Raw genomic sequence first — 24,269 nt, 5'->3', positions numbered from 1 at the left:
AGTTTTTAAAACTTCTTAGCATTAACACTCCATAAACTCTGGAAAACTTAGTTCATTGGAGGTTATGCACTCAGAGTAAAAATTTAGAAAGCAATCAAGTTTAAATCTTATTTTCAAAGCATTCTTTGAAAATTTTATCCTCAAAGCTCTCCAGGCTTTTATAAAGAAACTCATTTAAGGCAATGAAGGGCAAACAAAAGTACCACAAGTTAAAAAAAGCAGATTCCAATTTTTAAAAACGAACTAGCCTATACTATTAACTTAATCTGATTAGCCTAGGGAGAAGGCAGGGTCTCAGAGACTGGAAATAGGGCCCATTCATGTAGGAGTCACCCTACAGCTGATTCAAGAGCAGCTCTGGACAATAACAAAGGCTGCTATCAGCAGACAGCGGTTTGGCAGCCAGAGTGGAATGTGTCCATTTCTTGGTGAGCACAAGAGCACATCTCAGAAAACAGCCTCACTGGCAGCAATGACCAGGAATTCAAAAGCTGAAGATGCCTGTAGCACTTTCCCTGCTACAAATGATCTTTCCAAGTGCAGGCTGAGGCAAAGTGGAAAGACAACATGAGGTCCCTGCACTGCTCCCTGTATACTACATCTGGTGTGTGAATAACAGTGTTTTACCTGTGGAGCTGTAAATACAGCACCTTTCAGGAGCATTTTGGGGTGGAGCAGTTCTGTAGTCCTTCCTCAGCAAAAGCCTTAGGGATTTCAAACAGGCAGTTTTGCCTGAGTCTTCCATTCAGTGCCCTCTCCTCTGCTTCCCTCCCTGCCCCAGTTACTAACCATCCACACATGTTCAATCATTTTAAGGAGGAACATTTAAGGAGGAAGAAACATATATATATATATATATATATATATTTGCCAAGTGGATTGGAAAAAATGAAGTGCAACAGCAGTACCATGGTCAAATTAGAATGGACAGATTCTAAACTGGTGTAAATTGACATGGGTGCATTGAAGCCAGTGCAGCTACATTGATTTACATCGACTGAATGACTGGCCCCAGGGGCTTATTGGATGTATGGCTGCAGAAAGCTGTAGCTTGAAGTACCTTTCAAAATGTTTAAATACAATTTCATTTTGTATGCTATACTTAAGAGTTATCAATATGATCGGTGACAAATACATACCTTTTTTTTTTATTGCAAAATGACAAAGTCTGAGAGGTAATTGTAACAGACTTCTTTGAAGTTCAGCTGTAATTTATCCAAAGGTTTGGAAAGCAACTTTGGAGTATAGGACAACATCTGGTAAATATGTTTGCCTGCTTATATGATGTGAAATTAAAACCAGTCAGGGCCAGGAGAGGCATATACTGGCATTAGAACTGTTGAGAATGATTAGAAAGCATGCATTTTTTTTTTCTGCTGACCACAATATTCCCTGCAAATCATGGCACCATGCCATTTTGATACATAGGTTCTAGATATATGCCATATTTAAAAGACTGTGGCAGGTTTCTTAAAAGGCAGAGTGGGGGAGACTTGTGGTAAAGGATAACATAAGAAATACTAGTGTCTTTTTAAAGAAAAGTTGCTGCCAAGTATTTAATTGACAACGAGGCAATATTTTCTCTACATACACAAAATAACAAACAGATGTTGACTCATTTTGATCAACATCCAGATGTTGTGACCCAAGAGGTTAATATTGACCAAGGTGATGCTAGCCATCTCATCAAACAGAAGGCCAGATTGATGATTTATATATTTATATATATATATGTATGTATATAATATATATAAAAATATATACAAAGAAATATAACAAAGGAATTGTAAATGTGAAATATCTTTTTTTTTGAAGAGTAATGCTTCCTTCTAGAAATGCAAAAGTATAATCCTAATCCAAGAAGAAACATTCTTTTTAACCATATGAAAAATGCTTCAGTCTCAAGTAGCATCTTACAGAGAAGGTGTAACATAAAGAGGTTTCATGTCTAAAAACACTAATTTCAGCAAATATTTATTTCTACATACTAGATTTTTTACAGGCACATCAAGAAAGTAATATAGGTAATCTTATTTATAGAATTAAAGTATTTCAAACTTTATTTATGAAATTGTCCATTTAGGAGCAACTAAGGGATTTATTCCTGTTACTAAGTAATATTACTGTGCCACTTAGTAACACATACGGTTGTTAGGGGTCTGTTAGGCACTTCATAATCAGTCCCCTATTTTCATCGTGTTGATAACGTAGTCTTAAAAAAAAAAGAAAAAAGTAGTGCTGCAGGTAGAAACTTGACCATGAGGTCCCACTCCAGGAGTTTTACTGCACTAAAGGAAACTCCGACTGTTTAGCTATGGGTGCATTTCTTTTTTTTAAACGTGGTTTATTCTTTCTATGAATTTGATATATGAAAAAATAGCCCTTGATAGTGTTTAGGCAGGAAGTCTATACTATTGAGGACAAGATCACAAAACTTAAAATGCAAAAACAGAAACACTGTTGTGCTTTAATGAGATGATTCATCAGAATAAAATATGGTTTGGACTACATATTTTGTATCCTTACAAGTCTGAAAATCATTACTGAAAATAAAGAGCAAGGGAGAGAAACAGATGTTTTTGGTTTAATCGTTTTAATTGATAAAAACAAAAAGGCTTACTGGATCCTGGATCATTTCCCCCCCCCCCATGATGCGATAGCATTATGGGCACACACAGGAATGAGCAGGATTCATAACTGGATAAAAGTTGACATATATTAGCACATATTAAGTCCCAGAAACAGAAAATCTGTTGAAGAAATGTAGTGCCTATGCAGTATAAAATGGGTGCACTGCTTGAAGGTTTTACACAAGAGGGTTTTACTGAGCATTTTTTAGGCTATTTGTATGATTGAAATCAACGCCAAAAAAAAAAGATGAAATACTAGAATTATATTAACTTCCATGATCATCAGAGGATCATAGCAGCTAGGATCTTTTCAAAATGATCTTTCTCATGACCAGTCCAGGAAACTGTATAAATCTGTGCTTGCTTAACCATTTGAAAACCCAGCATCACACAGAGAATGATAAAGGGGAAAAATATGTCCAATAATATAACATCTGGTACTGTAATGGGCCTAATGCTACAGCCATGGAAGCTAACAGGAATTCTGAAATTGAAGCTATTTGCAGCTGAATCAAATCTTTATTCATCCATAAATACCAGCACATCTTACTATCAGAAATAAATATTTATTACCAGAAGTAGCTATTTGATCACTCCATTGCCTCCCTTGTCATTTAGCCCTAACCATTTTATTTTCCCCTTTTCTTTTTTTTCCCCCCTTTTTTCCCTATTGCTAACCCCAAGAGTATATTCCAGGCCGGTTTGGATATGAAGACTCCTCAGGGTATGCTGCATTTTCTGTTGATGCCACTCAGAATGAAAATATGAATATATCAATGTTTGTCCGAACACGCAAATCTTCTGGCTTGTTACTGGCTTTGAGAAACAGTACCTGTCTATACATAAGAGTCTACCTGGAAGATGGGAAACTCACGGTGTTAGCTCCAAATGCCATGAAGTTATTAGGGAAATACACTATGAATGATGGAAACTTTTACTTAATATCATTAAAAATAGAACCAAATAAGATGGAATTATTCCAGTCCTTCCAATACCTAGGCTTTATTTCTACTCCGGTACTAACTATCCAAAGTAAGGATATTCTTTACATTGGAGGCCTACCAGATAATGGAGAAACTGATATAAATTTCAAAGGCTGTATCCAAGATGTAAGACTGAATAACCAACCTCTGGAATTCTTCCCTATCGCCAGTCCACTGAATTCTCATATCAACAGAACCCTCATCAATGTCACCAAAGGCTGCGCTGGTGATAACCTCTGCAAGGTAAGAACGCAATTTTCAGAGCATTTTGACACACTTATAATGGGGACTTTTAAAGTTTTTTTCTTATGTTTCCATACAATATGATGATAATGACATCTTAAGACAATATACAAAAATGCTAGAAAGAGGAGATTTTGTTAAATTGTGCTACAAATGATGAGTATAGCAAAATATACTGGCGTAGGGGAAAATGAAAATATTTTAAGGGTGAAATACTGATGCTCAGCAGTAACTAAACATGTTATGCAGTCTTGGTGCTGGCACTTTAAAGCTTTATCATTTTTGCCAAGCAGTCCCACATCATTACAGGGGGGATTCCACCAACATTTATTCATACTTAGGTTGTCTTCTCTTTCCTTATAGTCTAACCCTTGCCACAATGGTGGCGTATGCTATTCAATCTGGGATGACTTCACTTGCACATGTCCCCCTAACACAGCAGGGAAAGCATGCGAGGAAGTTAAGTGGTGTGAACTTGGGCCCTGTCCTCATGAAGCACAATGCCAGCTGGTGCACCAAGGATTTGAATGTAGGTATATTTCAGTTATTCCTATCACCTTTGTGCAATAGAAACTTTCATCAACATATCCTTAAAACCCAATATTCTCTCCTTTAAAGTTCTATCAGATCCTATTTCTATATTATAATAATGATATCATTAGTACTGTAAATAATATTAATGAAAATAGCGTACCCTATGAAAAACAGAAAAGAAATTTTCAGCCAGATGCCCTGACTCAGTCACTGATGTTTACAGGACCCTTACCCTTGACTTATTCAGCACAAATTGTCAAGGTTGTGCAGTAGATCACTACCTTGCTAGAGTGCCACTGTATCCCACATATTTCCACTGCAAAGAGATAAGGAAATCCAGTCTTGGATTAACCTTAATGTGTTCTCTCTCCTTCTGAAAAGGCAAGCTACATTGCATCATTCCACTTTCTTAAATGTTAAATATATTTGAAGAAAGTCTTAGGCATCTTAATACCAGCAGTACAGTTATTAAACTGGTATCTTCATAAGAAGCACCTGCATGGCAAGCAGTATTAGTTTGAAAATTGATGGCCATTAGCTATCTTAAAAATATCTTAAGAATAGCCACCCTGCATATCTCTTTCCTTCTCTTTCCTTCTTCCTTTTTCCTCCCTGAACTGAAGTGGAATTTAAAAAGCAAGCAAGGATTTTAAAGCTACATTTTTTTCTTGTTGCTATCAAAGAAAGCCCTAATGATGCTGTGAAGGAGGGTTAATTCACACAAAGTCTGATGGAAGCTGTTAGAATAGCTGACCCTTAGGAATGAGAAAGTTGGTCAACAAAAGATTTCTAGCATAGACAATTTGCAGGCAGACCTATATGATGCTTTCTTTGTTGAGATTGCTAGAATGAGTACTGCAGCACTTCTTAAAATTTATAACTGAAATTAAAATATTTGTACCTTCTCTAATAGGCATGTCTTTAATGATAACATCAAAATATATTCTCCTGTAAACTTTACTATTTTATAGTAAAGAATATAAACTATCATACAGAGAAGAGGAAAGTAATTGAACTGTTTCCTTTTACTAAAATCAAGACCATTTAAACTGTTAGCAGCCTTTAGATTTCAGTGCTGTTTTGTGTGGCAATGGTAGGGGGTTTCCCTAATGGGTATTCAAAAATTCCTGCACTACAAAGCTGAATTTTTAACTAGTTTTTTCAGAGCCAAAACATAGACTTCTCTGTAGATAAACTTCCCACTGATTCCCCTAGCCCCTGGCCTTGGCTAAACCAGATTACTTTTAGCAGTAACTGTACCATTTGTACTGGGCAGCAACTTCAGCTGAGCTCCAGGTGTTAGGCTCTGCGCACCACATAAAATGAAATGTAAGAGCCCACCTTGAGGATCATAAAAGTCTAATTCCAGGTCTATATTTGTAAGTTTTGCCAACATATTGAGCAGTATGTGTGGGCAGAGCAGGGGTGTGGGGGAACGATGATGACAACATATGTCCAATAGAGCATGGTCACAGAAAAGGAGTTATACTGGCCAGTAAGCTCTTTGCCAACTTGGTGTCTTATGTTCTGGAAACTGGTTTAAGCTAAGCCAGAAAAAGTGCTGTTTTCTAGGAGCTGTGGGTATAGTTCTACCTACATGGTCACAATTAGCAACCCTTTTAGGAAAACATGAGCTCCAACTATGCAAAAAAAGACAAAAAGCAGATACAGAAAGTTCATGCAGGGAGCATCAGGTAAAGGTGAAACCTTATGATCAGAATCACAACTGAGGGTAAAATCACATCCAGATGCCCTGCTGTTGTCAGGACTTTTTCCTGCAGGAGTTTTTTAGCTTTTGAGTTTAAAATAAACTTTGTGGAATTTTTAAAAACTCAGAAATAATTTTGAAAAGCTCTGAGTTCCTTTTTACTGTCATTTCCTCTGGGGACATATTTTCTATTAGAGAGGCACCACATTTGGTGTGCCAAGCAATGTAGGTATACATCTACCGACTTAGTGTCAGGGTATAAAGTCACTGGGCAATATAATAATTCATGATGCTTACTGTCTATGTCTGCATCCTCAGAGGGTTTCAAGTAAATTGATTTCTTAGTATTTACGTCACAGTGAAAGGCACATTCTCTTCTGCTGCTCCCCAGTAATAATCTCTTGCTGGAACTCCCAAGGATGGCTCTTTTTACCAAGATTTACTGAGCCCAGAGATAGTTCAGAAACCCACTTTATCTTAATGCTAGGATATTGCAAACCAAATTTGTCTGAAGTACAAACAGAAGACATTCCTTCCTGTCTCTCCTCCCAATCTATAATCCTCATAAATCTTGGAATGTGCAAATTTACAGTCCAGTGAGTTAGTACATTTTAGTAGAAACCATCCTAATGAAAGACGTCAAATATGGTTGTGAAGATGGCCATAAAACTGCCATAATGTTGCCCATCAATTTTCACTCTCAACAGTATAAATCAAATACTCTACTACCCTCTGAGTTCCACCAGCAGAGTCTCAGTGAAGTCAGTAGGACTATGGCAGTATGTACACAGAAGGAGAAGATGGCTTTAAACATGACAGGGATGATTCTTCTTACATTGAATTTGCAGTGGCTTTTTGTCAACTGACTTCAATGGAATTAGTCCTTTTTCCATCAGTGAGAGTAAATTGGGATCAATCATATACATTCAAAAACCTCTCTAGTGCTTTATCTAAGAAAAGAAGAAATGAGAACAAAGGTTTGCCTAGTCTAGATTCCGTCACTGAGAATAACCAGTTGCTGGTACTTAGGCAAAGAACATAAGAAAAAGGACAAATACATCTTCCTTGAAATACCCTCTCAACCTCAGGTTTGAGAGTTACCTGCAATCATGGTCCCCCTCTTCCCTTTGGCTAAAGAAGAAAAAGAGGTAACACTAATGAAGCAGAGAAGGGCAGGCAAATCATAACTATTTTTTCCTGGTTTAGTAACTTGCATACAGAAGATGATATTGTAGGTAAGTACTACAATCACAGAATCACCGAATCGCTGAGGTTGGAAGGGACCTCTGGAGATCATCTAGTCCAACCCCCCTGCTCAAGCAGGGTCACCTAGAGCACATTGCACAGGATTGCATCCAGGCACGTTTTGAATATCTCCAGAGAAGGAGACTCCACCACCTCTCGGGGCAACCTGTTCCAGTGCTCTGTCACCCTCACAGTGAAAAAGTTTTTCCTCATGTTAAGATGGAAGTGTCTGTGTTTCAGTTTGTGCCCGTTGCCTCGCGTCCTGTCGCTCGGCACCACTGAAAAGAGTGAACAATGAGAAGAAATAACTAATAGTTAAAAAGTCTTTGTGGTTCTTAATATAATATACTGTTTTAACTAATATATTCATTTAACCTCTTGCCAAAGTACCATTTAAAATAACATTTGTCTGTACAGTTTCATCAGTCAGATTAGGCTATAGCAGGAAATCTTTAGAAAGCTATCAAGCCCCATCAGCAATTCAGATAAATCAGTACAGCCCCACTGACTTTGGTAGACCTGGTCTTTTACTATTATTTCTTTGTTAAGTGTTCATGATGGGCTCTCATCATGAAGAGAAGTGAGGCTCAGGTCTTCACTACAATTACATACTTATATTAATTCATTGACTTCAGTAGAGATACTTCTGATTTGCATAACTGTAAATAAGACCATACTCTAGGTCACTGTCCCCCTTCCCAACTTAGAAAGGAACATACCAGAAGTTTTAGAGTTATAACTTCAGATGATGCGAATCAGCACAGCTCTGTTGGCTTCAGTGAATTTGGTACTGGTCCTGGCCTATAATTTTTATAGCCATAAAGAGCAGGCAAGGCTAACTGGAACAGGGTTAGAATTTGAATGTTTTCCAGCAGAAACAAAAGGACTTAAATGACAGGGAACATGGGGCACTGAAGAAATATTGCTCTACGTGTATTGGTTTAAAGTTGGCCTAGTTTCTCAATTATTATCTTTGCACAGGTCTTGCTAACGCAGCCTTTAGTGGCCGAAGCAGTGCGATATTTTACAGAAGCAACGGAAAAATCAGCAGAGATCTCACAAATATCGTATTTGGCTTTCGAACTACAGATACTGATGTTATACTGCTGTATGCGGAGAAGGAGCCCGAGTTTGTCACCATTAGTATTCAGAACTCCAAATTACTTTTTCAATTGCAAAGTGGCAACAGCTTTTATAAGTTGACCCTTGCTAGTTCACGACCTGTGAGTGACGGGAGGTGGCATCAAGTGACAATCTCTATGATAGAACCCCAGTCCCAGGCCTCTAGGTGGCACATTGATATAGACAATAAGAGAGACACTGCAACTAGCACAACTGCCACAGGAAGCCTCAACTTTTTAAGAGAAGAGATAGACATTTATGTGGCTGACAAGGCTTTTGACAATCTGGACGGCCTGCGAGGATGTATGAGCACCATAGAAATTGGTGGCATTTATCTTTCATACTTTGAAAATGCTGATGTCCATACTAAAAAGCCTCAAGATGAACAATTTCTCAAAATATCTGCAAACCCTGCTGTTACTGGCTGTTTGCAGTTGGATGCCTGCAGCTCAGTTCCCTGTATGCATGATGGGATATGTGAAGACTTCTACACTTCCTACCGTTGCATATGTCCCAAAGGATGGACTGGCAAGCACTGTGAAACCAACATTGATGAATGCTTTTCAAACCCCTGTGTTCATGGAAACTGCACTGACAGGATCACCTCCTACGAGTGCAGCTGTGAACCTGGTTACACAGGGGTAAACTGCGAAGAAGACATAGACAGCTGCCGTGGCCACCAGTGTGCAAATGGAGCCACTTGCATAGATGGGATTAATGGATATTCTTGCCTGTGTGCTGGTAACTTCACTGGAAAACTTTGCAGGTACTAAAAACAAGGCAGGTGCTTATGTTTCTGTCAGGTTGCTTCTGAGAGATTATTACACCATTGATACCTCCAATTTAACTGGACATTACAGACCTGTATTTAGATTCTCTTGAAACGGGAATAGTTGTAGACAGTGATGATTCCAGTAAGAACAAACAACACATTGCCAAACACACTTTAAATTCATTTTCTAAACAGCTGTGGAAATTTATGATGAAACCTTTCACCCCACTACCTCAGCTGTTTATTGTTTTGTTGTTTCTTTTGCCCCCAAATTAAAAGTATGCATCTATTTATACATTAATTATGGCTGCAGAATTAACTTATAAAGAGTTTGCAGTACAAAAAGTTGTACAGACCAATTAGATGTGGACAGAGACAGCAGAAAGAGACACTAGTCCAGACAGAGACCAATGAGTCAGTGCAAGAAGGAGACAGGGGACACACAAACTCTTCTGCCAGCCTGGTTCATACAAGCTCTCTGGTGACAGGACTACAAGTCAGCCAAAGCCTTGAGGTAGACCTGCTGCATCTTTATAAGGGTTTTGAATCTCTAAAGCTATATTTTGTTAGAACATACTCTAGAAGAGCAAACTTTATAAGTAGAGAAATTCAGATGTGGTGGATAAGATAAAATAACAATAAAAGAGATTGTAAAGAAGTTTTTCCCCTACCCACAGCATCCTTCCTAGGTGAGTCTCTTCCTTCAGGCTTGCTCTCCCAACTCAGCAATTCTTAGTGGTTGCAGACACCACACAGTCCATTCTTTCTATCAACTCTGAGACATCCTTATATGCCTGCTTCCTATTCTTCTCGGGCACTCATCTACTAAGGCTGCAGGCTCTTTCCCTGTTTCTCTGTCCATTACCTGCCCTTCTCTGCACTCCATAAACTTCTCCCTTCTGAACATGCCCTGTTGCTCTCAGAGAAAGCAAAATCCTACCCCTTTCTCCAGAGGACTCCAACCAACCCAGCCTGCTGCACCCTGCAGGGTGCAAACAGAAAATCTTGTCTCTGCTGCGTAGGCTATAATTTTATAGAGCAATAACTCAAATTCTTTGTGAACAGAAAAAATAGGGCCTGTCTCTCACAGACCCCAAATCAACTCTGTTAAAATCAGTTGGTTTAGTTTATGCAATTTCAATTTGTAAGTTGAACTCTCTGGCTGATTTTTGCATGATGTGGATTGGAGAGCGAACCCTCAAACCTTCCACCATGGGAGTGCTGCGGACAATATGAACAGCTGTAGAGGCAGTAACAATTTAAACTGCTCTGACTAGAACTGAATGTTTGTCTACAATGTTAGGAACCCACGTCACACTGAAAATTAACATTGTCGAATACCTGAATCACTTGGATGGTTTGGGAAAATATATCAGTGATGTTTTACACAGGTTTTTAGTTTCCTGGCAAATGATCAATGGGGCTAAAATAATTTCAGAGAGGTTTTTCTCTTGAATTGTCATGATCCAGAACTAAAAACTACAGGGAAACTAGATTTTGACTTTATTCCAGCCCCATAAATGGCTCCGTTACATAGCAAATGTTGACTTCAGTAGGAGTATTGCCTACACCAAAAAGAAATATACCGCATACTAATCATCTCCTAAATGCTCTGATAATTGCAAAAATTGAGATACTTGGAAGGCCTCAGTTTGGCTCAGATTTCCTCTTGAAATTGATATTCAGAATAGGCCACAAGGAGTTAAATTCCACTGACTTCTCTGCAGCTAAGAATCTGTCCCCTAATTTCATTTTTAAACAAAAGCCCTTAAAAACAATGAAGTTTGATCCATTACCAAGAGAGGGTTGTTTTCACTGCACAATCATGCTAGTCTGATTATAAAGACTTTTATTTTTCTTATAGAAAGTAGGTTATAAAAAAAATCCTTTTTTAATATCTTTAGACTATACTCTCTCCAGTCATGCACTGTGATAGGGCTCAAGCTGCCGTGATCTCAGGGCTGGTAATGGACCTGAGTGTACTGACACTGCCTTTCCTGCTGGTAAAACAGTCTCACCCTGAAGGAAGAGGACTAGAGAGCAGCACGTGGAGTAGGAAGAGGGGCAATGTGGGGAACTGCAAAACCAGGCACAGAGCTGCTCAAAGGGGCTGTGGGAGGACATATGGGCTTTTAGTGTTGAAATTTATCAGTTGTCATTTGTTGATTTTTGTTGAGTGTTCTGAGAGTAGTCGGGATGTCCTGTGGTTTGAAGATACCTTATATGACAAGACCAACATGGTCTAGCTTGTGCTCTAATTCTCTCTTTTGAGCTCTTTTACTAAGCTGTCCAGGTATCATATAGATCTAGGATCACTAACCTAGCCTCAGGGTTGTCCCTTTTGGGTTTTGCTCAGAAATGAATCATTAAATTGCCAGTAAATGCTTGGAAAAGCAAAACCAAATTCAACAAATAAATTAAACAAAACATATCCTTCAGGTTTGCTGCTGTCTGTGGGTCTTAAACTTCAGCTCCTGCTTTCTTTCCTTTGGGCAATACACCAGTGAGTGCCTCCAGTGCTCCCTCTGTTCAGTTGCTGCCTTTCCTTAATTAAGCAGGCAGCAGCGAACTGCCCACATATTCCAGGCCCTGGTGTGTAAAGGCACAGTGGTGCACGGCTTTCCTCCCGGAGGGGAAACCAAGGAGAGGCACTAAGTATGTGCTGCATCCCCGTGCAGCTGCTGAAACTGTGTGTTCATTTACAGGCAAGACGTGATGCTCTTCCTGCTTGTATGGAATAGCGTTTGGCAGCAGGAACACTGCTCACTGTATTCCCAGTCTAGATTCTGCCCTTATTCAAACAATATTTACAAGATAGAAAGGCTAAATATTTGCCACTAAAATAACAGACCAGTGTTAAACAAAAAGCTGAGAGAGTACGAGACTTTCAGAAATGAACAAGGAAATTGTTATTAACCACTGCCATTGCCTTACTGTTTATCTAGATACAGAAGATTACCATATACAATTTGTGGGAATGAAGAGAGAAATCTTACATGTTACAATTATGGCAACTGTACCGATCTCAGCGGAGAGTTGAGATGCGTGTGCCTGCCAGGATTTACTGGAGAACGGTGAGATGCTTTGCCCAGCAGATCTTTGTAGTGCAATACTGCAATGTCTTCCTGGAAAAGCAGTTCCAGAATGGTCTAGAGCGTAACATCTACAGGGGTATCACCTCCTACAGTAACAGAGACAAAGCAGTTTTTAAGTTCAGCAGTTCCTTGCTTAAGTGACTTTGAGGGTCTGAAAATATAGTGTTTTACTTGGACAAAAATCACTAATAAATGCAGAAAAATTCATTCCAATATAAAACCTCTAACTCCAGTGCAAGATATTTTTTCTTAGACAGCATACATGCCTATTTTATGGATTCCATACTATTTTTATATATGGCAAGGTAGAAATTTATCATTTTATGCATGGCCATACATAGTCATACACATTCCACTCACACGTATAAGTCAGTTATAACACCTTCATACATGAATATGCAAAGCTGTTTCATTTTAACTCAAATCCATTGTGACTATACAATCTATTATCCTACAGGGATGGTATTATATGAAATACCCAGTGGCATTGTAGCTTGTTACTTTCTTACTGAATGCCCAAATATGAAAATGGAATGAGTATTTAAAAAACAAGTTGAGCAATACTTTTTACATGTTATAGTTTAGCCTGAAACAGAAGGGTCCATCATCCCTCCTCACAGACAAATCTGAATCTTGTAGTATATTGTCACAGTTCACACTTAACATTTATCAGTTCTCTACAAACAGCTCCTGAGTAGGGAGGCTTGATGGCCTCAGTGTTAGGTGCTGCGGGAATACAGGAAGACATTGTCCCAGTCCTAATAGGTTAGTCTGAATAGGTACGGCAACTTTCTGGATAAGAAGAAAGGAAATACAGTACATAAACAGAAAACTAATGATTTTGCCCGAAGTGAAATTAACATTGCATAAGAGTATAATATGCAAAAGTTCAGCAGGACTAAGCTATGCTGGCACTGCAAAAACAAAGCAATTTTCAACAAACATTTTCATTCTCTCAAAAACTTATTAACCTACTGACTTTATGGAACCAGTACAGTAAGCTGCAAGTAATAGATGAAATGAAAATTTCCACCCACTCAATGCACAGTGTAGTTGGCAGAAATGTCTGGGTTGTACTGGTTAACTCAGCCCAAAAGTCCTCATACCAACTCACATTATTCAAAAAAGGTTAAAAAAAAAATAAATAAAAGCATAGTCTCAAGCAGTTCTTTGGTGTGATTTTTCTTCGGGCTTCAAGGTAGGAGAAAAGTACGTTTTCCTTCTTCCTTCCACTGCCAGGCAACTTGCTAACTACAGCTTTGGGAATGAGCCGTCCTTACATCCATCCCACTGGCAGCAATAATCTTTATTTTATGGATCCCATGATTCTCATATTAAAAAGCAGTTTTGCCTTACGCATACTGCACTTTAACTTACCATCACAGTGAGGCATTCTTCTCTATTGTCTAAAATTGACTATTTATCCTCTTTTCCTCCAGGCTGCCAAACTGTAAACTAGTAGTGTTTCTGTGTTTGCAGATCTTAGTAAATGAAATGAAAAAGTTTCTCCCTACACGAGACTTCTTTTTCTAGAATAAATTCAAATATATCAGTTAATAAGAAAATTCAAAACAAAACTCTCAAACAAAGCAATTCTTTACAATTCTAATGGATTTTTTCACATTCTTCTTCAAAAGCAAGTCAGACCTAATTATTTGGCAAAATTAGGATTAACCATTAGCATAACTTAAAAAGAAAAGAGACAAGAATTAAGGGGAAACTTTATCACAGAAAATCACTAAATCATTACTCTAGCTTTCAAGCAATTTCACACATTCTTAAATTGGTTCTCTTGAAATTGCAAAAATTCAACTTTCCTTTCTCATAAAAATTAATTCAAAAACATTTAATGATATCTATTTAAGCTTCTAAAATACTACTACTCTGCACCTGACATTCTTATAATTCTCCTCACATAGACCAGATAGCAGATTCTGCTGGTCATCTTTTGGCATTTCTAATTGAGAAAAAAAGAAGGTGAGCATTCCCAGTGGCACTCAGCTGTGAAAGCACATATTTGCTTGACTTAGTTCCAAGTTACTGAGAAGGAAAATGTGTCCTCAGCTCCCAGTAACAATCAAAATGGATAAACAGGCTTTCAGCAGAACTTGCACTGGATCTGGCTCTAAATCATACACAGACTTTCATTTTACATTGCTAAGCATCATTTAGCATGAAACGCTTTACAGAAATGAAACTCCCACTTAAGTACCTGTGCTCGAAAGTAATACAGGAAGTTCAAGATTTAAATGTGGCTGATAAGTAGTTAATAAAATCATAAGCATGTGTGGAAATATACTATAGAATTCAAATATAACATTCTCCCCCCACTAAAATGTGCCTGTTTTATACATTTTATTTGCAATTTCAGATGCTCACTATTTGGAATCTTTCCTCTAGGTGTGAGAAGGACATTGATGAATGCAGCTCCGACCCATGTCTGAATGGGGGCCTCTGCCAAAATCTGCTCAACAAATTCCACTGCCTCTGTGATGTAAACTATGCTGGACACCGCTGTGAGATAGATGTAAGCGACCTCTCCTTTTTTGTCTCTTTACTGTTGTGGCAGAATCTCTTTCAGCTTCTCTCCTATCTTATTCTACGAATGGATGATGATCCAGCAGTCGAGTGGGGTGAACAGGAAGATTAGCAGCAGTCTTTAAAATGTTGTATTTTAAAGCCATTGAAACAACAGAAGATGCCTTGACCAAAGAGCTTAGAAGAGCAATACAAATATCAGAGTTAAAAATTATTTTCTATTTTTTTTGAACATATGTGAAATGCTTAATTTTATATAATCATTCTTCAACGCTGGCTTTAAATGTGGGAGCAAATCTTTTAGGTAACAGCATGTTCCTTTCAACATAATATAACAAAGTGAACGGTGAAAACTTTGTAACGCAAATGTTCAGGACCAAGTTCTTACCTATTTCATTTATCACTTTGGATCTGGTTCTTTTCCTTAATTTTGGAACAAATGCTAGCAGATCTTAAAAAATGTTTCATCTCATTCCACCAGAACATTTTGCCACATAAACGCAGCCAGCATGCAACAGTGGAACACACTGGTAAGACACAATATACATTAAAGAGAACAGTAAGATATACTGATGGTGGCATTCAAGCCCAGCAATGAGTGGCAAAGATCCATTGGCTTTAGCGAGGCTAATTTTACCATTAAATGTTACAGATATCACTATCCTTGTATCACATACCATACTCATTACTATTTTTTGGCAGTTTGGTCTCGTGCTTGTGAAACTACATATGATAATTCTAGATAATTAGATAATGGCTTGGACTAACAATTGGCAACATACTGAGTGCACTCTTACACTCATCTAAATTAGAGGCAATCCTGCACTGATACCAGTCCTGTACCAGTACGTTAGTAGCCTGTACACCTTCAATATATTTTATTGAAAAAAAAGTCAGCTGTCTTACAAGGGCACTTTCAGCATGATTCCTCTTTCAGTAAAGGCCTAGTAGGCACATCAGATTTTAAAATCATAGATTTGTTGTATGTTTCTCAAAAGATTTCTACAACTTGAAGTAAATCTACATTATCCATAAATAGATATGAGTACCATCAGACAAAACACGGGGCAGTTCTTCACAGGAAGCAATCAAGGTAGTTCAGTTGATTGGTTGTACATGGATTCTTTAAAGAATGAAAATTAGGGGCATGAAAATTAGGAAAACCAGACTCAAATTAGGAAAATATCTGAATGTGTATTTGCCTTTGAGAGTGTAGACGCAACTGAAGTACGTTGTTAAATACAAAACAGTACCATAAAAAGTGAGTTTTTGTTTTTCCGAACAATGCTTTAACACAAAAAGCGTTCATGAACTATGCAACCATTTCTTTCAGCATTCATGATCATATTATATTAGTATAGATTCTGTACTCCTTTTAGTCATTTAAGTATTGGCGATTCAAAAAAAAAAAAGAGTAAGCGTGTGTAAGACAATGTGTTGTTATTAAGTGATATGGCATGTAGCAGAGTTACAGGAAAGAGAAGCTAACATTATACACTGAGGTTTTATGACTCCCAAGAGAACAGCTTATCTTTCGCACAAATTCTTGAGCCCCTTGATGTTACAGATTCCCCTGCCTCAAACCTGACCCTGCTTCTTCAGTCCTACTCAACTTTCTGTGGATTGGACTTTGAGTTTTCATAAAGAGCAAATCCCACCTTTACTTCTGCAGTTGCATTCAGACACCTTAAAATGGGTATAATGGACATGTTAAGGTTCCCATTTTGCCTCAGTAGGATACAGCAGAAGTCACTGCCTGAGAATCAAGCTTCTATTTTTATTTCCCTCCTTTCAGAAATGTCCTAAAGTCAGTTATTTGTGTGAAAACCATTCAGAGCATAACTGCAGCAACACCAGTATCATTAAAAAGCATACAAAAAAATCAGTTTTGTACATTTTTGGAAAATGCCATTATTCATTCCTGTGATATGTCACATATTCCTGTTTCAAGCACCTGTCTTGGTATGGAAACCTAAGTGCAACGCATTTACTTGTTATAAGTGTATTACACCAGGATAATTTCTTTGCTATCTTTATCTTACCAGAGAAGTGATTGGGATAATTTTCTTATTGATTTCTTATAAAAACTGTTACCCAGCTGAAAGCTCCTTTCTCCTTTGTAAGTAAGCAGTAAATACAGCATGGGAATGTATGTTCCACTACTGGGGATGAAATTAATGGAGCAGTATCAGAAATAAAACTGCGTATCCTATTAGATGTAGCATTTAGTTATCTTACCTGAAATCACATATAATAATTTGAATAACATAACACAGGTCAAGACCACAATATCTCTAAACCAAACAGCATTTTCAAATTTATTTCAATGAAAATACAATTTTTGAAAAATGTTTTTTTTTTCTTCTAGAAAAAGTAGTGTGACAAAACTTATTATTTCATATGAGGAAAGCTTTTTTTTTTTTTTTTAAATCAAGTCAATATTTTAGCGTGAAATGTTTGTTTTTTGATATAAAACACCAAGGTAAATCAAACCTAAAAGAAAATATTCACCTTGTTTGGAGTTAAAATGTCATTTTGCCTTCATTTAAAAGAGAAATTTAAAAATAATAAACAACATATTATTTTGGAAATTTTATTCTAAACTGTAATTTCCACTTCATTCTTTATTAAAAAGTTACTTGTTCAGTATTATTGAAATGAAAAAGTAAAACATCATCAGAATAATTTGAAATGAAAACTATCTACCATTTCAGAATGCTAACTAAAAGCAAAGAAATAACAAATTTTGAAAATTCTAATGCAAAAGCTGATACTTTTAACCAAAGCTGTTCAAACCAAGACTTTTTAAAATCAAAATTTCACAAATAAAATTTTGAGGTTTTTCTTACTGGTTTTAGCTCAACTCCCAGCTACATAAATTAAACATTTTAAGTAGTTTATAGAATATGGATAGACAACAGAATTAGGTCTATGACTGATATACTGCAATAAACAAAAATTGCATTCTGATATCAATATTGAAGAAAGCTAGGAAGCAATACATGTAATAGTGTCTGACATGCTGTAGCTATATGAAAAGACAAAAAACAAAGAATATATGTGTATAGAGTTTCCAAAATTCCTTCCCTTCAATACTAGAAACTTGATATAAGAATGTACATACAATATGAAACAGGTTTTACAGGGATTTGAAGGTATATATGTTATTCATCTAGAATATATTCATAGTAGCGCAGCCGTTCAGGCTTTCTTTTTTCAGAATACACACCACAAAAAATAGTCTCTGTTACTGAACTGAATTCTTTCCTTCCTCTAATGCCTTGTCATTATGAACATCTTCTAACTCCAGAAATGCTGTTCCTTTCCTCTTTGTACATCTGTATTCTCAACTACATTGTGCATGTGTACATAACTTTCCTATCTTTATACACAAAATAAACATTCTGCCTTTGTCTCTTTATGTCTACTTCTCATTTTCTGCTAATGACTATATTCATTTGCTTTAAGCGTGCCATGACTTCTGAAGGCTTGCACTTTATAATTGCACCACACAAAAATTAAGGCTGCTAAGGCTGCATCATCCTTATTTATTCTACAGGCCTATTGACAGTGCAGGGCCAGGCATGTAGCTCCAAAAGAAGCAGTTCAGCCACTGGAACCCTTTTAGCTGCAATACTGTGTCACTTTATCAAGGTTAATTACCACCACCACCACCACCCCCCCCCGGGTAGCTCTTGGTGTCTCACACAGCATAACTAAATAAACAAGTCCCAAAATCAACAATTCAGAGAGAAAGGGATTTTAGCCACATGGTTTAAAGTGACTCTTATTTCTTTGTTCTTCTTTATTTACTGTCAACGCTTACAAAGTTGGTGAGCGTTAGGAGGTCTCTGTTAACATTTTGACAGGTCATCTGTTTCCATTGAGCTATCACAGCCCACAGGCTGGAACTGTCCCATGAACAGGTCTTCAAACAAGCCAGTGAAGAATTGACTCGATGTTTCTGATTTAAAAAGTAAAGAAACAGAAGCCAGATTAATCAAAATAAGTTTTTTGAAAATATTTTTTCAAAAGAAATGCAGTTGCAGGTCATTTAAAAGTATACAGTTATGGAAGGAAATAAATGCAAATACATCTGATCTCAAAGGTTTTTTTGTTTGTTTGTTTTAGGATTTAAAGGGTTCAAAAGGCCTTCATTCAGGTTTAAAATAAAGGTACGACAGTAAGACATCCATACATCTCCAGTGTTGCCACTTTTTGTAATTCCATTGTAATCTTTTGATATTTGCTTTTTATTTAAAAAAGCAGCTCCCAGAGGCAAATGATTTTGTGAGAACCTCAGTATTAATTAAAAACAAAACCAAAAACAAACAAAACACCAGGATCATATGATTTGGGGTGTTGAGAACAGCTTAGAAAACTGTGATCTCACTATGCTCAGAATTAGAAGGATATGAGACAGACAAATAAAAGAAAGCAAACAAGCAAGTTCATGATTTTTGGAAGTATGGCTTATGATTCTGAATACTGATACTATCAGAAATGGATCTCTCCATTTTTATATTTTGAACTTAAGATTCAAATAGTTCTTCAGATGCCAGTGACTAACTGCCACAGAAATACTGGTAATGAGAGGGAACAGCGTTAAGGCTTGAGGGAAAAGTAAGATTTCTGAAAAGAGGGGAAAGAGCAGCAGTGGAGGTACTGCAAGGGAAAGCAAAGGAATTTACATCAGCTGTGGGAAAAATGAACAGGTATTCTTTAAATGAGTTGGCAAAGAAAAGATAGGTATTTCACTGAGGAACTATACATGAGAATGGAAAAGACAGGATTGGTCTACTGACAACAGCTCCTACTGCTGACCCTTGAAAAACAGGTTCTGAGCGACCCTCCCCTACTGAAGCTCCAATGCAACTCAGACTCTGCCAGCAGTATCGTACCATGATTTTAGTTACGAAGAGCTTATATGTTCGTGAATTTGAAATCATCTTGAATATTATATACTTATGTGCATTCCTTTGCCTCCAGAACATTTAATTTTTAAGAAACTAGATCTAATACTTGATATACTTAAAGCATGTGACTACAGTATGTTGGTGAAACTAAAAAAAAGGAAAAAATCTGCTTCAAATCCAGAATGATGAAACCAGATTTTTTAGCTGTAAATTTTTTTCCTGGCTTGCCAGCCAAAAGTTCAATACAGAAGGCACTTCACCTTATGTATTAATTTTTAGCACTTGAAATCACATTCTTATATTCTGATTTAGTGATTTTTCCCTAAAACTGAGGAAACTTTTGTTGTTTGCAGTGAAAAATTCTTCAAAATTTCTACTTCAAGAACCATGAACTACTACAGCCTAAAAAAGAAGAAAAAAAAAAAAAAAGGCCTCTCCCTCCAAATCTCCAGCAAGTCTGCTGTCTGTGGTACTTAGATAACTATTATCTGTAATAGGTCTCCAGAGAACAAAAATAACGCAGTTTGGTTGTTCATTTTACTTTGTGTTTCAAGAGCGCCCCGAGGCCCCATTAAGCTCAGAGCAGTTCTGCCAGTGCTGCGCACAGCAAAAGGCGCAGCCAGGCCCCGCACCGGCTGGCGAACAGCTCAGGCTGGGCTTTCAAATTGTTTCTTGAGCATTATCCTCAACTGCGCCTTTGGGACAGCACTCCCTCACAAAGCACACCCTCCCCTATTGTAGCTGCAAATACACATGACACTTGAAAGTGGAGGCAGATTTCATGTCCCAGAATTAGAGTTCTGCTTTAAGGTAGCTGCTGCTACACTCTCTGATGTGCACTGATGTTGCTTGCATAGCCTCTTCCAGCTGGTACCGTTTCATCCTCTTGGGTGCATGGACAAGCATCATGCACTGGAGGTTACGATTCACATTTAATGTTATTAAAAATACACTGACAAGCATGTAAAATATGTTCAATATTGAATCTAAATTCAATAAAACTCTCTCAGGCTTCCATAGCAGAGACATTTAGAATTTTGATTGAATCTGCTCTACAGTGATTAGCTAATGTATTCATTAACTGCAAGGGTTAGTAATATGAATGTAGCAAATGATACTTAATTACAATAATTAATGCCTGGTGGCTCATGAATAATGCATTCTCTAACTATTTACATATTCATACTTATGAGGCTATTAATGGATAATTATAATTTTGACTGAAAGATGTGGACATCAGCTATATAACTACATCATTTTTTCCCAGCCTCACTGTGGCTTTATCTCTGTTTATGTCTTGCTCTTGTATATGGCTGTTTTGCTATTGTACACAGAGATGAAAACTATTTTTTTTTCCAAGAGATATAGAACAATGTAATGATAAATATAGTCAAGCTGGTTAGTTTTCACACTGCACCAGTTCTGAACCAGTACTTACATGAATTTATGTCTTGAGGGTACAAAACAATTGTGCAGAATTTTAGGATATTCTTTGAAAAGAAAAAAACATGCCCAGCCTTTTCTCTCCAACAGAAAACATTTCCAATATTGATAGGTGCCATGCAAGAGCAGTATTTGTGTTCTGTTTCTTCAAATGCAAAAAAACAAAAATTCCCAAAGAAATTTACACATTTGTAAGGGAAAGCATTTGGTTAAAGAACTTTGTTCTCTTTGTGATTGTTCAGTGTAGATTTGTTCCTGTCCTGAATTTTACACTCTTTCCTGCTGTGTATGGTTAGAGCATTTCAATACTTTATCAGAGTTTGTTCATTTGTGAAACTAGGATAGCAATATTGTCAACGCCTTTAATCTGATCAAACAATTCTGCCCAAGATGGGTTTTGTCCTCCACCACATCAATTTCAGCCATCATTTAAAAGGATAAATTGCGTGCCCTCCCTAGTTTGAAGAAGAATCAAAAAGCTATAGAAGACCAAAAACAAACATACATTTTTAAAAATATATTTTTCATATTCAAATATAATTGTTTTAAGGCAATGTAATGATTTTTCTTCTTAGTCTGAGTTTGAATGCTTAATGTTGGGAACACCCTTAACACCATAATATTCAGCTGCCAGCCTCAGGGAGTGTCGTAAAATGATGAAGTAAAGGTGGGTAAGACAACTGAAGCTGAAAAGCACTAGAGTCCTGATTTTCAGACCAGCCATTCACCTACTGTCCCAGCTCTTCTTGCCCCAGCTAAGGAGCTGTGGGTGCCCCAGGTCACTGAAAAGCTTATCCCAGCTATTACAGTCTGCAGCATGAATAGTGAGTCTTGCCGCATGCAGAGCTCAGCTCCAAGTTTCCCCTAGTGAAAGCTGTGGCTGAACAGTCTGTGATTCCAGACAGCCAGATGCAGTCAAGCCACCGGCCAGCATCCCGTTGATGTCTTAGGGATGAGCACATTTGGATCTACTATGACTTTTTTTTCTTCTCCTGTGCTCTGCAGCCTGTTGAGAAAGACTAACACAAACTGTAAAATATTTTCAGAATTAGAACTATTATTCTAGAATTTGCTGTCTTGCACAGCTAACTCCATTGGGAGTGAGGTTCTTGCCTCTCCATAACAACCTCATGGAACAACCTCATGGAATCAGAAATGTTTAAAAGCACTCTTGTTTATGTACTTATACTGAAGCCAGTGGTACTTTAGGACCAAAGAAGAGAGGAGTGAATCCTTGTTGTTTAAAACTGACATTCTCAACCTTCAGCAATCATGATAGTGCCTCCAGCCCACGATGCATTCCTGCCACTTTTCTCTCCCAAACGAGGTGTGGGACATGGGTCAGAAGAGCTGCCAGGGAGCAGAAGTCTGCTCTCGCCTATCAGCTTTCCTGATGCTCCAAAGACTGAGCGAGGGGCGAGGCTGCGGGAAGGAAGCAGGCAGCTTCATCCGCATATAAGGGTATTCTCTGATACTTCTGGTTTTATCCTCAGCAGTACCTTCCTACAAGAAAACTCTCACAATGTCAATGGAACTTTGGGGGGAAAAGCACTATTCAGCATAGATGGACTTATTACAGTCCAATGATAGTTTATTGAAATAATCTTATTTCATTGAGTGAAATAAGTTTTTCCTATTTTTATTAGCCTAGCAGAGTCAGCACAACTGAGTGGGAGAAAGCCTGGAATTTATTGTTTTCATGTCATTCACATAACTGTAGATCACACATCATGGCAGAATCTTTACCGCTGATGGCATGAGCCAGAAAGAACCCAGCTTTATTCCTGTGCCAGGTCAAATGCGGAGCAAGAAGAAACATTTTTAGATTTGTAAAATGAGCAGTTCTGCTCTGGAAGTCATTGGAAATGTCACAATGCCATTTTTACAGTTGTTTTTCAAAGCAGAACAGCCCCTTTTTATCCTTTGCTATTTTCTATTAGCTTCTATTCTAAACACAGGACCTAACCAAAAATTTTAAATGGATATTGCAAGAAACATATTTAATGTGTCAAAACATTAGGATGCAAAGACAATAAGGTTATCTAATATGTCTTAGCAGGAAAAGACAAGAAGGCTCCTCACAAGGCCCGCATTACTGCACGCATCAGTGAAAAGCAGTTGAATATTTAATGTGCATGGTAAAAATAAGCAGAAAAGGGAGCCCAGATGACATATGACAGCATAACACTCTGCAGTGTAGGAATCAGCTCAAGTGCAGTATTCACATAACACATTTAGTATTCAGACTAACACATTTTGTCTGTACACCATCCTTTATGTTGCAATGGCATTGTTTTCCTTTTTCTCACCTTCTGATGTTTTCCCTGTAGGCTCACATTCACATCACATGGGCATTTACTTCAGTCATTGCTCACTTTATAACAAATTCATGTACTCCAAGCCTGCATTGTTCAGATGCTAAATTTTACATCTTTTTCTCATAGAGTTCATGAGAATTAACGTTCTTTTTTTATCTATTTTTTCTATTTTCCAGTAACGCGGCAGGCTTAGCAACTATGGGAAAGGATTCTGGAAGTTGCTTTAAAACAATTAACTCAAATATAAAAACAATGCTCTTTTTTTTTTTTTTTTTTTTTTTTTGGTAAGAGAAGGCACAAATACTTTTGTCTTCCAGTTATCTTTGTAGATGAAAAGTATACTTCTGACCTCTTCCTAAGGACTATCCAAACATGAACCAACATTTGGTAATTCTGGCATTTCTGGCTTTTGCTGTGATCTAATGCCCAAACTTCACGTTTGCATTTACATTGCTTTTTAAAATACAATATGGGAGAAAATTATTTTGCTGCAAGTATTAAAAAGTCTTTTATTTGTATTTTCCAGTGAGGTGATGTTCAGTGGTGAATTTTCAGAACTTTTTCATGAATATGGATGTTTATCCTGAAAATACCAAAACATAGTGCTCCCGCAACAGCAAGCACTAATCACCTGTGTGCTTTCACTTTTACATAACACTATGCTCTTTATTTTCTGGACAACTTGACTAAACACTGACTGAAACCAGACTATAAATTTGTTC

The 24,269-nt window shown here is 37.4% G+C and overlaps 1 protein-coding gene across 1 annotated transcript in view; it reads left to right on the top strand.

Annotated features, from left to right (window-relative positions):
• Positions 1 to 24,269, top strand: part of CRB1 (crumbs 1, cell polarity complex component) — a 140,137-nt gene that overhangs the window by 98,941 nt on the left and 16,927 nt on the right. The window contains exons 8-12 of the mRNA XM_026087853.1: positions 3,315 to 3,856; positions 4,220 to 4,385; positions 8,325 to 9,231; positions 12,183 to 12,311; positions 14,733 to 14,859. Of these exons, the coding sequence (XP_025943638.1) occupies positions 3,315 to 3,856; positions 4,220 to 4,385; positions 8,325 to 9,231; positions 12,183 to 12,311; positions 14,733 to 14,859 (1,871 nt within the window). The remainder of the gene's footprint in view (positions 1 to 3,314; positions 3,857 to 4,219; positions 4,386 to 8,324; positions 9,232 to 12,182; positions 12,312 to 14,732; positions 14,860 to 24,269) is intronic.

Source organism: Apteryx rowi, unplaced genomic scaffold (genome assembly GCF_003343035.1).
Source record: "Apteryx rowi isolate R43461 unplaced genomic scaffold, aptRow1 scaffold_74, whole genome shotgun sequence".
NCBI lineage: Eukaryota > Metazoa > Chordata > Aves > Apterygiformes > Apterygidae > Apteryx > Apteryx rowi.
Note: the sequence above shows the minus strand (reverse complement) of the source record. Positions and strands in the feature narration are given on the sequence as shown.